The sequence below is a fragment of the Capricornis sumatraensis genome, chromosome 3 (genome assembly GCF_032405125.1).
Source record: "Capricornis sumatraensis isolate serow.1 chromosome 3, serow.2, whole genome shotgun sequence".
Taxonomy (NCBI): domain Eukaryota; kingdom Metazoa; phylum Chordata; class Mammalia; order Artiodactyla; family Bovidae; genus Capricornis; species Capricornis sumatraensis.
Genome location: NC_091071.1, coordinates 24,710,274 through 24,725,450, shown reverse-complemented (window position 1 = coordinate 24,725,450; position 15,177 = coordinate 24,710,274). Strand labels below are relative to the sequence as shown.

Below are 15,177 nucleotides of genomic sequence, written 5' to 3'. Positions count from 1 at the left end.
TTTCATTTCTCTTGGGTGTATAATCAGGAGTGGAACTGCTGGGTCATATGGTAACTCTAGATTCAATCGGTTGAGGAGCTGCCAGATTGTTTCCACAGTGGTTACACCATTTTATATTCCCACCAGCAGTGGATCAGGGTTCCAGTTCTTGCACATCCTCACTAACACATGTTGTTAACTGTGTGTTGGATTATAGTCATCGTTGTGGATGTGAAGTGGTATCTCAGTGTGGTTTGAATTATGTTTTTCTCATGCCTAATTGTGGAAAATTCTTAAAGAGATGGGAATACCGGAACATCTTACCTGCCTCCTGAGAAACCTGTATTCAGGGTCAAGAAGCGACAGTTAGAACCGGACATGAAACAACGGACTGGTTCCAAATTGGAAAAGGAGTACGTCAAGGTTGTATATTGTCAGTCTGCTTATTTAACTTCTATGCAGAGTACATCATGTGAAATTCCAGGCTGGATGAAGCACAAGCTGGAATCAAAATTGCCAGGAGAAATATCAACAACCTCAGATATGCAGATGACACCACCCTAATGGCAGAAAGCAAAGAGGAACTAAAGAACTCTTGATGAAGGTGAAAGAGGAGAGTGAAAAAGCTGGCGTAAAACTCAACATTCGAAAAACTAAGATCATGGCATGTGGTCCCATCACTTCATGGCAAATAGATGGGAAAACAATGGAAACAGTGACAGATTTAATTTTCTTGGGCTCCAAAATCACTGCAGATGGTGACTGCAGCCATGAAATTAAAAGATGCTTGCTCCTTAGAAGAAAAGGCCATGACAAACCTAGATAGCATATTAAAAAGCAGAGACATTACATTGCTGACAAAGGTCTGTTTAGTCAAAGCTATGTTTTTTCCAGTAGTCATGTATGGATATGAGAGTTGGACATTAAAAAGGCTGAGGGTCAAAGAATCGATGCTTTTGAACTGAGGTATTGGAGAAGACTCTTGAGAGTCCCTTGGACTGCTGCTGAAGCTGAAGCTCCCATACTTTGGCCACCTGATTCAAAGAGCCAGCTCTATAGAAAAGACCTTGATGCTGAGCAAGATTGAGGGCAGGAGGAGAAGGGGAAAACAGGGGATGAGATGTTTGGATGGCGTCACTGACTCAATCGACATTAGTTTGAGCAAGCTCTGGGAGATGCTGCTGCACAAGGAAGCGTGGCGTGCTGCAGTCCACGGGGTTGCAAAGAGTTGGGCACGACTGAGGGCCTGAACAACAACATGCCTAATGAAATGACTGAGCATCTTTTCAGGTATTTATTGGCTGTTTGTGTAGCTTCTTTGGAGAAATGTCTATTCAGATCCTCCACCTTTTAAAATTAGATTGTCTTTTATTGAATAGTAAGGATTTTTTAAATGTATTTTTTAATTAAAAAACAAATTTTTTTTGCTGTGCCGCTTTTTGTTGCAGCCTGTGTGACACAAGGGCTCCTTATTGCAGTGTGTGCGCCTCTCTAGTTGTGCAACACAGGCTGTAGAGCACAAAGGCTCTAAGTCTGCACCAGTGAGATAATTCATAGCACTTATTTCACGTAACCCCACTTTTTTTCATCTGACTTTATGTGGTCGACCTATCCCCCTATATTATAAACTTGTTTTACATGATTAGCTACATAATTTTTTTCTTATTGGAAGCTTCTTTCTCAGTTTCACCATTATAAATATTGCTGCCACGGCTGCCTTCATTCCTGAGTTTGATTTCATTTGCACAGCTTTTGAAGATATTTTTACATATTGAAAACATGAACCTTTTAATTCAAACTCTAAGTTGATTTTCTTAAAAGCAGTAGAACAGGAACAGGCAAATGAGGTGTCGAATCCCACACTTGCACCTTAGGGAAGTCACTTACCTTTCAGAGCCTCAGTGTTCTCATCTGGAAAATGGAGATAATGATACCTTCAGAGAGTTGTTTTGAAGATTAAAGACAATAGAGGGATATATGTGCTTGCATATATTTTAGGTGAAGTCGCTCTGTCGTGTCTGACTCTTTGGGATATATGTGCTTGCATATATTTTAAGAACTCAATAAATAGTACTTATAATGATTGTCATTATTTTCACCCTTGTTGTTCTTGTTGCTAGCACTATTAAATTTGCAACAGGCAGTGGAAACAGAGCAGGATGCCTGTGAGGAGATGGTGTGGGGATGTGCAGGTCCTTCCTACCAGCCTGGGAACTGCAATCAGAATAAGCAGACATTAAATGTTTTCTCACCTCAGCCAAACAGAAGTGTTTCGGTATCACACACCAGATAAGTGTCCACACTCCTAAATCTTTATATGTATCTAAGATCAGTTTCTTTGGATCATTGCCCAGCAACATCTGTGAGAGGGTTTAACCCAATTCATGTAACTGTTGAAGATATTGTTTGCATATTGAAAACACTTCTCTTTTAGTTGAAACATAGATTAGCTCCAAGAGAGCATGGCTCTGCCTGGTGCGTTCGTCATTTTACGTCCAGCACAATAGGTGCTGGCAGAGGAAGGTAAGAAGGAAGGCAACAGGCCCCCGGTTACATTTTGTAATATTTTGCCTAGAAAACCGGAGAAATAGCCATCTGAATCCCGAGAGGAACCGCCATTTATTTAGCATCTATAGCATCTGCTGTGTGCCGGGCACTCTTCTGGTGGATTTGTGTATGTAATCTCAGTTAAAATATTTAAATATTAAGATTACCTTGTGCAATATGATCCGCAAAACCCCCAGTTTTTGTGAGGAAACAAGCATCAAGAGAGCTAGTGACTAGGCCGAGGGCATGCTGGTAGTAAGAGCTGGAGCCTGGATGCAGACACTCCAAACACTTGCCTTTCTGATGCTAAAGTCTGGGTATCCCCTCTGAACTGGAGTGCCCTTTATGTTGCTGGTAAACAGGTGTGTCCTTTTAACAGTCTGGAGGGAGGCTGAGAGAGAGAGGCCTGGGGGCTTCCAATTGACTGAGCGCCTACTCTGGGTACAGGACTGGACCTGCCCGACGCTGGAGTTTCAGTGGTGAACAGAAGCTAACACCTTGCTCTCCTGGAAACTTAAGCCAGTTGGGGAAGCTGGATGCTATTCCAGTAATCACATGAATCCTTGATTACAGACTGTGACCAGTGCTCTGAATAAGTTCTGAGGCATCAGATAGATGCCTTGAGAGACTTTAGCAGGAGGTTTGATTAGGTTCCCCTAGTAATTAACTAGACATGAGCGGCAATGAGGGCTTTCAGATGAGGAAAGGATGGAGGCAAAGACCTGAGCCTGGAAGGGGGACTGAAAGAAGGCTTGAGTGGTGAAAGCAAGTGTGAGGTGACGGGAAGCTGGGAGAGAGCAGTGGCCTCAGGGGCCTGGTTAAGGACTTTGGCCTTGGTCCTAGGGGCAGCAGGCAGCATTTAAAGGGCTTTAGTGGGGCAGTGGCATCATCAGATGAGCTTTATAGAAGGATGAGCATGGCTGGAGGTGGGGGCTGAATCGGATGACTTGGTGCCAGTGGAATTCGACAGAAGTGGGTGGGTTTAGGAGATGTTTAAAGAGTAAAAATGACATAGGTGATATGAGTGATCCCTTCTAAAAAGTAGCTTTGTTTAGGAGTCAGTATGTTTCTCTCCAAGGTCAGGGTTTGAGAATATTTGATTTTTTCTTTTCAGTACACCAGAGAGCTTCCTTTTAGAACTCCGTGCTGAAACTCTTGGAATGTTACTTCCCATCTCCTTCATTTAAGGTTTGATAAAACTGTCTTCCTAGTCCTGGATGATTCTTGTCTAGAGCTGTGTCAGCCCAGGGTTCTGGACTGACCACCAGATAATAATTGAATACTGTCACGGTGCCTAAGTACAGGCTGAAATAGTTTCTCAGTTAGTTATTAACTTGTGAGCTGTGTAAAAATAAACTGGGGGATCTGTTTCCATTTCACTTAAAGACAGCATTCAATATACAGAGTTTCTGCCAGTCTGAACTGGATGAGAACTGTTTATACCCCAAGCTCATTCAGAATGCCTGGGATATTTCTAAAGGTTCAGTCTTGGCGGCAGCAGCTGAGAATGCAGAGACAAATAAAAAAAGTCATGAGACACGGCTGACAGGGTTCGTCTGTGTTCATTCACACCCCGGACTCACTAGGCTTTTGAAGATGCAGAATTTCTAAGCACAGCCTACTACATAGTGGCTTAAACTGCTGTGCTAAATCTCCAGTCTTGATAACTTCAAAATGGAACTACCTTTGTAAATTCTGATGTAGAAAGGAAATACTAATTGATATATAAATACATATGAGTAGCACAAAAGCTCACCTACATAATTTAAAGAAAATTTGTTTAAATATTTATTTCCAGTTGTTCTAAAGTCACTGCATTGTTGCTGTTCAGTTGTCCAGTGGTGTCCGACTGCGACCCCACGGACTGTAGCACGCCAGGCCTCCCTGTTCCTCACCATCTCCCGGAGTTTGCCTGGAGTTTGCGTTACCTGTATAATTAAGAAATAATTTTATTGGGCATCAACCACGTGCCAGGCAGGTTCCATCTCATTTCACCCTTTGCACTCTATTACTGACCCCATTTTATGAGTGAGGGAGCTGAAGCTTCAAAGAGGCTAAGAGACTTGCTCAGGTGACTCAGTTGCTAAACGATGGTGGGATTCACAGCCAGGTCCCCTGGTTTCAGAAGCTGTGCCCTGAACAACTAAGCTGTGCTCCGATGGCCTCCTTCCTTCCCCTGTTGGAGCCTCCGTTTCTGTTATCTGTGAAAAGCAAGTCTTTTATTGATGGTCTCCCTTTCCAGGGTCAAAACTTGATATTGAGATTCTGTCTCAATATAACTAATATTGTCACTTCCAGCACCAAATATTTCCACTTACAAAATGCTGCCTCCCAGGAGACTTCATTCTGAGTTTACATTGTTTAGAAGTCAACACCAGTAATTACTGCACATTCAAGACTGTCCACCCCAGTCCCTTGTGGCTTCCAAGCTGGCTCAACTTTCCTCAAAAATAACGCAACCCCACATCTGGCATCATTAGGAAAGGGAGGGAAACGTACCAGAGGACTCACATTGCCCTCTGCATGTCAACGTCTTCCAGTGGGGACATGTGGAGTTTTTTCACATTTTTTCCCTATATTTTTCAGACTTTCTATGATGACTGTGAACTGCTTTTATAATCAAAAAGTAATCTTATTTTTAAAAATTCAGCCCCGGTAAAACAGAAAAGAAATAGAACCTTGGTAATATATATTGCACAGTCCCCTGCCTTCCTAACTGGAAAGTCTGGAACATGACTCTAAGCTCTGTGGGCTGATTCTGGGTCATGATCAGGGGTCCAAGTTCTTACTCTGCACTGGTGTGAATGGTGGTTAAGACCATGGATTTTGGACTCAGATAGACCAGGCTTAGAGTCCTGGCAGGGCCATTTCTTTTAGCTCTGTGACCTTGGGCAAGTTGCTTAGTGTCTCTGGGCCTTCATTTTCTCATCAGTAATGGAAATAATGCTAGCATCTACCGCCTGGAGTGACTAGGAACATTAAGTGAGGTGAAAAATCTGTGTAAAGCCTGAACATAATGTCTAGCGTTCAGTAAATGCAAATTTTCTAATTAATTCTGTGATATTGTTAATAATCTGTTACAAGCGTGGAACCCTCAGGGACTACTGAGGCACCTCAGACTCTGCCCTGGGTCTGAATGAAAAAGGCCTCAGAATCTTGTGCCTGCTCTCTTCCTCCCTGTTTTCCTATTCTGTTTTATCGTTTGTTGAGGTGAAACTCAGCAGGATGTACTGATTCTCAGGGTGCAGCGCACTGAACTCGTCTGCATGTACATACAATGTAACAGCACCCAGATGGTTGAAGAATGGGCCCCACCTTCCAGGGGCCTGCCCACCAGGCAGCAGCTGATCCCACGGCAAACTGAATTTGGATTTCTATCACTGTGGAAAAGGTTTTACTTATTCTCAAACTTCATATAAATGGAAACTCAATATGGACTCTGTGTCTGGTTTCTTTTGCTGGACATTACATCTGGGAGACTCAACCAAATTGTGGAGGGCAGCAGCAGTTTGCTCTTTTCCCCTAAACTGTAGTATTCTTTCCCTTGAATGTCATCACAGTTTGTATATCACTTATGGATAGACAGTTGAGTTGTATCCAGCTTTTACGAACATTCTAACCTGGGTCTCCTGCATTGCAGGCAGATTCTTTACCGTCTGAGCCACCAGGGAGGCCTGTATGGTTTTTGGTGGATGTCAATACTCACTTCAGTTGAGGATTAGCCAGGAGTGGAATACACTCTCAGTGCCCTGAGAGTATATAATAATATTTAATTTGGCGGGATGCTTTCAGATAGTTTGCTAAAGACGTGGGACGGTTTCCCATCCCCACCAGCGATGCCTCAGCATTAAGTTGTCCTGCATCCTTGTCAACACTTAGTGTGATGAGACATTCTCATTGTAATCATTCTGGTGGGTGTGTCGTGGCTGTCCCACTGTGGACCCTCACATTTTCATGTGCGTATCAGCCACTGGGACACTGTGTATGTGTGTATGTGTGTGTGTTAATCGCTCAGTCATGTCCAGCGCTTTGCAACCCCATGGACTGTAGCCTGCCAGGCTCCCCTGTTCATGGAATTCTTCAGTCAAGAATACTGGAGTGGGTTGCCATTCCCTTCTCCAGGGAATCTTCCTGACCCAAGGATTGAACCTACTGTCTGAGCCACCAGGGAAGCCCATTGGGAAACTAATTCATTCCTAAATTCAGTTATGGTCCAAGGATAACTCAGCTTGCCAGTATGATGCTTTAGGAATGGGCACACAGCTCTGAGAGGGGTCTCAGAGACTCTTCTGTGACTAATATACCAGAGTTTGGGAAACACATTCCAAAGTATCTACAATGCTTCTTCTGCTCACTTTCAGGCCCTGGACTGTGTTTGATAGCTGAGCTTGAAGATAAATAACTTTCAAATGAGTGACATGAGTTTCAATGATGCTAAGTGAACTCTTTAGTAGCACTTCAGCTTATATTTCTACAGACCATTCAGGGGAGAAGAAGTCACATTTGTTGAGTACCTACTACATATTAATTCCTGCACTGGGCACTTTAGGTATATTATCTCCCTAATCTTCCTAAGGACTCTGTGTGGGCAAGATTATTTCACTTATTTCAAATGAGGAAATGAGGCTGGGACTGGGTCACCCAGCTATTAGATGGAAGAGCCAGGATTCGAACACTGGGTCTACTTGTCTCCAAAATCGCCACTTCTGTGAACAAGCAAGCTGTTCCTGGCATACATTTCATTAATGTTTTCTGAATGGTCACCTCTACTAAGGCTTCCATGAAGGCTCAGTTGGTAAAGAATCTGCCTGCAATGTAGGAGACCTGGGTTCAATCCCTGGGTTGGGAAGATCCCTTGCAGAAGGAAATGGCAACCCACTCCAGTAATCTTGCCTGGGAAATCCCATGGACAGAAGAGCCTGGCAGGTTATAGTCCATGGGGTTGCAAGAGCTGGTCATGTCTTAGCGACTAAACCACCACCACCACTCTACTAAGGCAACTCCACCCTGGGTAGAGCTCTCCCTGGGGTCTCCCAGCATCCTAACACCGGGTCTGCTGATACCAGGAGGCCAGCACGCCGCCCCTCCAGACTCCCCAGCTCCTCACCGTTCCTCCTTCTTTCCTCTCCCCACCTCTGCGCTCTGCCTGATCGCAGTAACACCACGTACCTGTTGATGCTCTGACAGTCTGTTTTTCTTCTGTCTGGTATATTTTCTGATAATTCTTTTAGAAAAATTTCCCCAATAGTATAGCAATGCATGTACATTGTAGACATTAGAGAAAATGAAAATTCACCCATTTCTTTTCAATCATTTTATCTATGTTTAGTTTTTTGTTGTTGTTGTTTAAACAGTTAAAAAGCTGGGCTACAACTTAGTTATGAATGTAATTTTTTTTAATGGGGCAGTCACATTTAAAGGATGTACTATGAACAGCTCACCCAGGAACAAATGTAAACTAGGCGTCACTTGTTTTAATTTTTTTTCACTTGTTTTTTTAAAAAAATTTTTTTCAGAAAGGCAAGAGGGAAAACTGGGGCAGAGATGGCTGAGTGGAAGAAACTAAATTCTACTTTACTTTCAGAGGAATCAGCTTGGTTGGCTTTCAACACGACCAGACAGAAGCCACAGTGTCCCCTCTGGAGACACTGTTAACTTTGGGAATGGAGCAAGAAATTTACATAATCAAAATGTACAGGAATTTTATAAATTCCACTGTATTTTGCCCTTGGCTTGCCTCCCTGTTCCTTTAAACTTTGCAGAAGCTCATTTGCAATGGCAGCCTCCTGTTTTATGAAGTTTATAAAATATCAGATACCTATTCATTCCCCAGGGGTTGGGCATTGTAGTTGTTCCTAAACTGTGTGGGAAGTGAGTCTTTATTACATCTTTATTGCAGAAATCATCTCGCTAGGGGGAGACCAAGACCCTGGAGAGGGTAAGGGCATGAATGCAGGAGCTAGGCAGCCCACAGTGTGACCCCAGGCCCCTCGTGCATGCCTCCGTTTCCTCATCCGTATGATCACTGGGAAAAGAATAGCATGTACCTCACTGCTCCTTTGTATGCTCAAAGGGCCCAATGAGCACCAGAGAAGTGATGTTTTATTATTTACCTGGAATCCTAAAAGCTGAGTGCTATCCAGATTAAAAAAAAAAAATTAATCCTTATACGCATACTGCTGACTTGAGAGTGTGAACCAGTCTCCGCTTTATAACCTCAGGGCCCATCTCTGCGATGGATGCACATTTACTGAGGCAGCTTCTCTCTCTGGTTTGTAAGCATCTCTGTGCTGTACTGAGTGCTGTGCTTAGTCGCTCAGTCGTGCCCGACTTTTTGCAACCCTATGGACTGTATTCCGCCAGGCTCCTCTGTCCACGGGATTCTCCAGGCAAGAATACTGGAGTGGGTTGCCATGCCCTACTCCAGGAGATCTTCCCCATCCAGGGATCGAACCCAGGTCTCCCGCATTGCAGGCAGATTTTTTTTTTTTTTACTGTCTGAGCCACCAGGGAAGCCCATGAATACTGGAGTGGGTAGCCTATCCCGTCTCCAAGGGATCTTCCTGACCCAGGAATCAAACCGGGCTCTCCTGCATTGCAGGTGGATTCTTCACTAGCTGAGCCACCAGGGAAGCATCTCGAATTCCCTGTTAATTTTCCTGCCTCTCCCTCTAGGCTGTCAGCTCCTTGAGGTCAGAGACTGTGCCCTGAAAATAGTAATGGCTAATGTGCAGTGCCTGCTTCTGTGGATCCGACTCAGTGCTGAGTGACCCCTTTGCTGGTCTTGTCTTGATTGCCCCTCCCAGGCCCTTGGAGGTAGGGCACCTCTCAAATGTGGGCCCTGAGGGATGGCTGAGCGATACCATGCTCTTTCCCAAGCCTGCCACATCCAGAAGGATCACAGTCACATCCAGGATCACTTGTCACATCCAGAAGGATCACAGTGGTGGGCGCAGTCCTGATTCCCAGGCCTCACTCTCTGAGATTCTAATTGTCAAGGTCTGGGACCCTTTGCACTGAGGCCACATGTGGGCAACACTGAATGAGCAGCTGGGTGACCCCTGTGGTCCCTGAATTTCCTCCCTGGATCTTAGGTAGCTTCTCTAGCCATGCCTAGAGTTCTCAGCTCTGTGACTGGCTGGAACCGGAGAATGTAGGGGGGCGATCGAGAGGCGGAGAGTGTAAGCAGGTCTCATTAATATGCGAGGCCTTTCTTGTCACACTTCCTTTGACTGAAGCTGAAGGGCTGGCGCATCACCCCGGGATTTTCCACTCTCTCAAGCCCTTCCGGAACTGGCTGCTCACCAGCCTGCCAAAGGGGGACAAGGACAGCGCAGGGGCACGGAGGCAGCCATCCGTTCGTGATGGAAGCCAACCTCGATGATGTCTCTAAACTAAGGTGGAAACTGGGGTCTCTCATCTCCCCACCTGCTCCTCCCTGCTGCCTCTTCCCTTGCTCTGTCCTTCTACTGAATAACCTATCTGTGCAAGGTTCTGTTCCATCAGGACCAGGAGGAGGAAAACCACAAGGGAGAGGTTTTATGTTTCTTAATTTTTTAGCAAAGTCATCCTTGTACATGGTTCCCCTGGTTACGGGTATATAGGACAAAGCAGGAGGCTGAATGAACATCAGCGCTGTCACCGTCTTCTCTGGCAGTCACTTTGAGCTCTCAGCTGTCTCTCTGGGTGGTTAAGGGTGTTAGGGTCAGGAGGCGTTTAGACACTGTCTCCTGATTTCCTGCTGTGACACATGAGAATCAGCTTGCTTCCACCCCATTCATGCCCTCCCCAAAGACTCAAATTGCTCCTTTCCATTCCTTTATTAGTTGACTTTTTGAAATTTCAAGTAATACACTGCCATCTTCTTACCTTTTGTTTGAGGGGGGAGACATATACATAATAATAGCTACCATAAAACACATATAACTTATAAAGCAAATACTCACGTAACCATCATCCCAGTTAAGGGAGTGCAACTCTGTGGGCACTTTTAAGGCTCCCCTCCCCCGTGAAACCACTCACCCTAACCTTAGTGATCATCATGATCTTGCTTTTCTTGAGAGTTCTTCTCACCTTTATAGGTATCCCTTAACATCTAGATGTGTTAAAAGTAGGATCACACTCTGTGTTATTCTGTGCCTTGCACCTTTCCCTTCAACACTGTAAGCTAACACAAGCTGACATGACTAGCTGTGGTTCATTCGGGCTCACTGCTGTGTATTCACCGTTCCAGGAAATCAGCATTTATTGATGCAGTCAGCTGGTGATGGACTTTTGGGCTCTTTCCAGTTTTTTCTGCTGTCATGAACATCTTCATTCATGTGTGCCAGTACACGTGAGCAAGGGCTTCTCCAGGGGCTGGATAAAGAAGTGGAATCACTGCATTGTGGGGAATGTACACACCTGTTTCACTTTAAAATGTCAGTTTTCCAGGGTGTTTGCACCAATGGACTGTCCCTACCTCCAGAGAATCTGACTTGATTGGCCAGCGTGAGGCTGGGCACCAGGAGTGTTCAGAGTTCCAGGTGATCCCATCAACTCCAGTTAGTGTCTTGACACTCCAACTTGGAAGGAGTGTCCCTAGCATCCCTTTTGACTCTTCTCCCTCAAGATTTTCATCTAATGATCTGAAAGAGAGAAGAGCTTTACCCAGGCAAGGTCAAAATGTGGAGCTGGGGAAGAGCATCTCAAGGAGTGACAGGGCTGGTTAAAATCCTGGGACAAAGGAAAGACATGCAGGTGGATTTTTCCAGCAGGGTTGAGGAATTAAAGAAAACCCAAGGGCTGGGAACTCCACCTGTCAGCCAGTTCCTCCTTCCTCCCATGCTACCAGTAGCCTTACGTGTCTGTCTGCCACTTGTAGGCCAGAGAGAATGTCATTCATACGGCTTATATATTGAGACACTGAGGCTCCTGTGACCTGCTCTGAGGGTCTTTGTAGCCAGGTTTCCTTAAAGAAACCCTGGTTTGGGTTTCTTGACCCTGCCTGAATCTTAGCAATATACAAGAACTTTGAATAAATACTGATGCCTGGGCTCCAGACCAATTACATCAGAATGTCTGGGGAGAGACCTAGGTACCAACAGGCTTCAGAAGCTACCCAGGTAATTCTTAAATGCAGCCAGGATAGAGAACCAGTAGTCAGTGGGTCTCAGCTTTATCCAGTGTCCAACAGAATCACCTGGGGACTTGATAAGAACACACATGGCTGGGCTCCACTTGCCTGGGGTACGGGCCGGGATGTGCATTTCTAGTACGTTCCCAGGGCTGCAAACATTGCTGGTCCCCCAACCACATGTGGGAAACCACTGTACACTGGGGGTTTCCCTGCATATTTTGTGGGGATCCGGGCTGCCATGTGCTGAGCTGCTCCATCCGGCTGTGTGATCCCCCTTCTACCTCAGTATTTTGTTATCAGGCTGGTAGCTTGAAATCAGCCATGGAAACTGGCAAATGCTACAAATCAAAACTCTGCCACCTCAGTCTGTTGCTAAACATTTCATATCCTAGTTTATGTTATGGGCCCTCAGGATAATTTTCCCATGCCTATAGGTTCCTAGTATTAAACATATTTTTCTGGTTTCAGTTATTAATACAACTAATAGTAGTTCACAAAGCCAATTAAACACATTCTAAAATTTGATAGTTATTAAATATAGAAAGTGAAGAAGACTCTGGGGGACACCAGCATTTCAAACTGCATCCCTGTTTGGCCCCTGGGGATTTCTGACACCCTGGGCAATGCCAGGATGGGGAAACTAACACTGTAGGTCCACTCTAGGAAGCCAAGATTTGGAAATTGATTGTCTTTGAAGAAAATATGACCAAGAACTCTTGGGAAGTCTTCGTGTAGCCCCAGTCTGAAGACTGCTGGGCTAGCCTGTCTAGCCCACTGCACTGCACGTGATGGGGTCCACGGCCAGCCTGTGACCTCAATCACTGGGAGGTCAGGCTTGATTGAAATCTTTACTCTACATGGTACCAACCCCCAAATACCCTTTCCAACTTGAACACTGCTCTCCACAAATGACCAGAGCCTGTGGCCTTGCTCTGGATAACCCTTTAGGCATTAACATCGGGGGCAAGCACTTGGACACTAGAAGCAAAGATTTATTAAAAAGAGAGGGTCTTTCCAAATGGATCCCTCACCTGCCAGGAGATTGGATTTCCATACACCTTGGGGGAGGGTTTTTTAATCTATCGGGACAATTTCCCTTACAGACAGTGCCCTGTTGTGTGTTCACCTAACTTTCCTGTTTGGCCAACTCAGGAAATCACCCGGATCACATTCTCGTCCGGTCCATGAAAGACAAGAAAAGGTTCTCTTCTGGCCGTGCATTGACCCCCGTGTCCTGAGTTTTTGATTTTGGGTGGTGGTGGGGGGGGGTGAACAGGGTGAGTGGTGATAGATTCGGTTGAATCGAGAGCTTCGAATCTGTCATCATCTTTAGTGAAACTTCCCTCAGTGCCCCTGACCTGCAAAGCATACTTTTGACCTTCCTCTGAACTGAACTCAGAACAGCTGTGAATATTTTGTGCAGTTCCTTTGAAACTTCAGGTGCTGCCAGTGGAGGACAATGCCCTGTGTTCTTCCCCGGTGGATCTGTGAGATCAGAACCATTGCAGGCACTCAGTGGGATTCAAAGCAACCGACTTCCATGTATCAAAGTTTGCGGTGTCCAGATGCCACTTCTGTCTAGGTGTGTGTTGATAAATCAGCCCTGACTTTCTCTTTCATTTCTTTGCAGTGAAATGCAAAATGGAGGATGAGGAAGAGGCTGCAGCTAAGACTCCACAACCTTAACCACTGTCGGCGTCTCTCCCACTCTAAGCTCCAGTGACCCAACTGGAGGACAATGTTCTAGCTATGTTTCTTCTATTGTGTTTTCTTGAAGGACTAGATCTGGTACATTCGGATAAGGACCTTTTTGTTGCAAACATATTGTAGTGCAAATAGTTTATCATAAAAAAGTAGTAGTTTTAACTTTCTGCATTATCCCCCCCGATTTTATTCTTTCATCTATTTCTTCAGCAATATACTTCTACATCACCCACTGCTAAAACGTACAATGAACTCTAGCTCCAAGGGATGTTGAAATGTTCTAGTTACCAGCTTCCCACTTTTGATCGCCTTTGCAAAGATCTATGTTTAAAACAAAGTCCCAAACCTCTGCAGTGGGTTTAAGTTTATCCGCTGAGCATGCTTAAAAAAAAAAAAAAAAAAAGACATCATTGCCTGTGATCCTTTCACAAGGAGGTTGACCCTGAACTTTGACTGCAAACCTAGCAAGATGAGATGCTTAAACACAGGCAACTATAACCGATAAATAAGTTTTGTTGTCTATGCCCCAAAACATTATAGAAAGTTCCTCATTTCATAGGTAAACTGACTTATTATCTTCAATTGTTCCACAGTTTGCTCTCACCCATTTTTGAATGGATTTTCCCATTCAAAATGCCAGAGACTTAGCCTCCAGGTGGATCTGAAAGCCAAACAGTTGTATGGGGTTGTTTTGACAAGCTACCACACGTCTTAAGTAAATAGTAAAGCCTTTATTTTTTGTGTTAAGAACAGCATTTTGAAAATAAAACCTATCTGCCCATGCTTTACAACCTTTTAAATCTGTAATATTTATTATATACAGTCATTTATGATACATGTTGATTGTCTTGAAATTTCTTTAACGATGTTTTTTTAAGTATGCAACAGTCAGCCAGGGGAGGATAAAGGTACATTATAAAACACACATTAATACATTTAATAAATATATATTATCTATCAAAAATGAGCCTTAGCTCTTTATCAATTAATAAAAAGCACCTGCTGAGAACTCCTGTAAGCTGGTATAATCATTGCATCATTGGATTATAAAAGCCACAATGCTCCCTTTCGGTTCAGGGTTCAACTCGGCTTTGCCTAACCAGGAAGACCACCCCCACTTTGCCCATGTTTCCTGGACCCTGACAGAAACTGTGCTAAAACAATGGATCCCCAGCTTGCAACAACCAGATCTGCAACCCTTGAGACACACAGAACTTCCCAGTCTGTCATTCCCTCCTTCCCTCCCTGCTCCCATCTCCAGGGGAGGAATCCAGCACAGAACAACCATTTCCTATTAAAGGGGAGAAAGAGTGGCTGTTATAGTCCCAAGGTGATTTTGATAACTGGATCTGGAAAGAGTTGTGCTTACAATGAGGTGTTTTGATCACAGAAGCTCTCCTTCCTGGTCATTCTCCCCAACGTCTTGTTTACAACAGATCTGAAACAGCGGTGCCATTTAATTTTGTATTTAAACTTCACTTGGTGGGGGCGGGGGCTGCCACAGTCTCTCGGCAAAGATGTCTCTTCATACCCTTCAGGTGAAGTCCTCAGAAAGAGAACAGTTTACTGCCCTCCCCCTCACTCCCTGCCTCCCACCCACCTCCGCTGGGAGAGCACTCAGCCCCCTCTTGACCTTAAAGCCAAAATAAAATAAAACCCAGAAGCGCAAAAACTATCAGAAACTTGAAAAGAAAAAGGTCTCATTAAGTGAGGTTTCCTGTGGCTCAAAGCCAGTTCTATTTTTGCGGTGGTGAAACATTGCTTTCCGCCTGGAGCCATCTCTGCTGTGTTCACCGTGCACGCTTAGACCACCAAGAACTTAGAATATG

The 15,177-nt window shown here is 44.6% G+C and overlaps 1 protein-coding gene across 1 annotated transcript in view; it reads left to right on the top strand.

Moving 5' to 3' along the window:
* Window positions 1-13,330, top strand: part of IQCK (IQ motif containing K) — a 148,963-nt gene extending 135,633 nt beyond the window's left edge. The window contains exon 9 of the mRNA XM_068969389.1: window positions 13,275-13,330. Coding sequence (XP_068825490.1) covers window positions 13,275-13,330 — 56 coding nt within the window. The remainder of the gene's footprint in view (window positions 1-13,274) is intronic.
* Window positions 13,331-15,177: the final 1,847 nt, after the last annotated feature.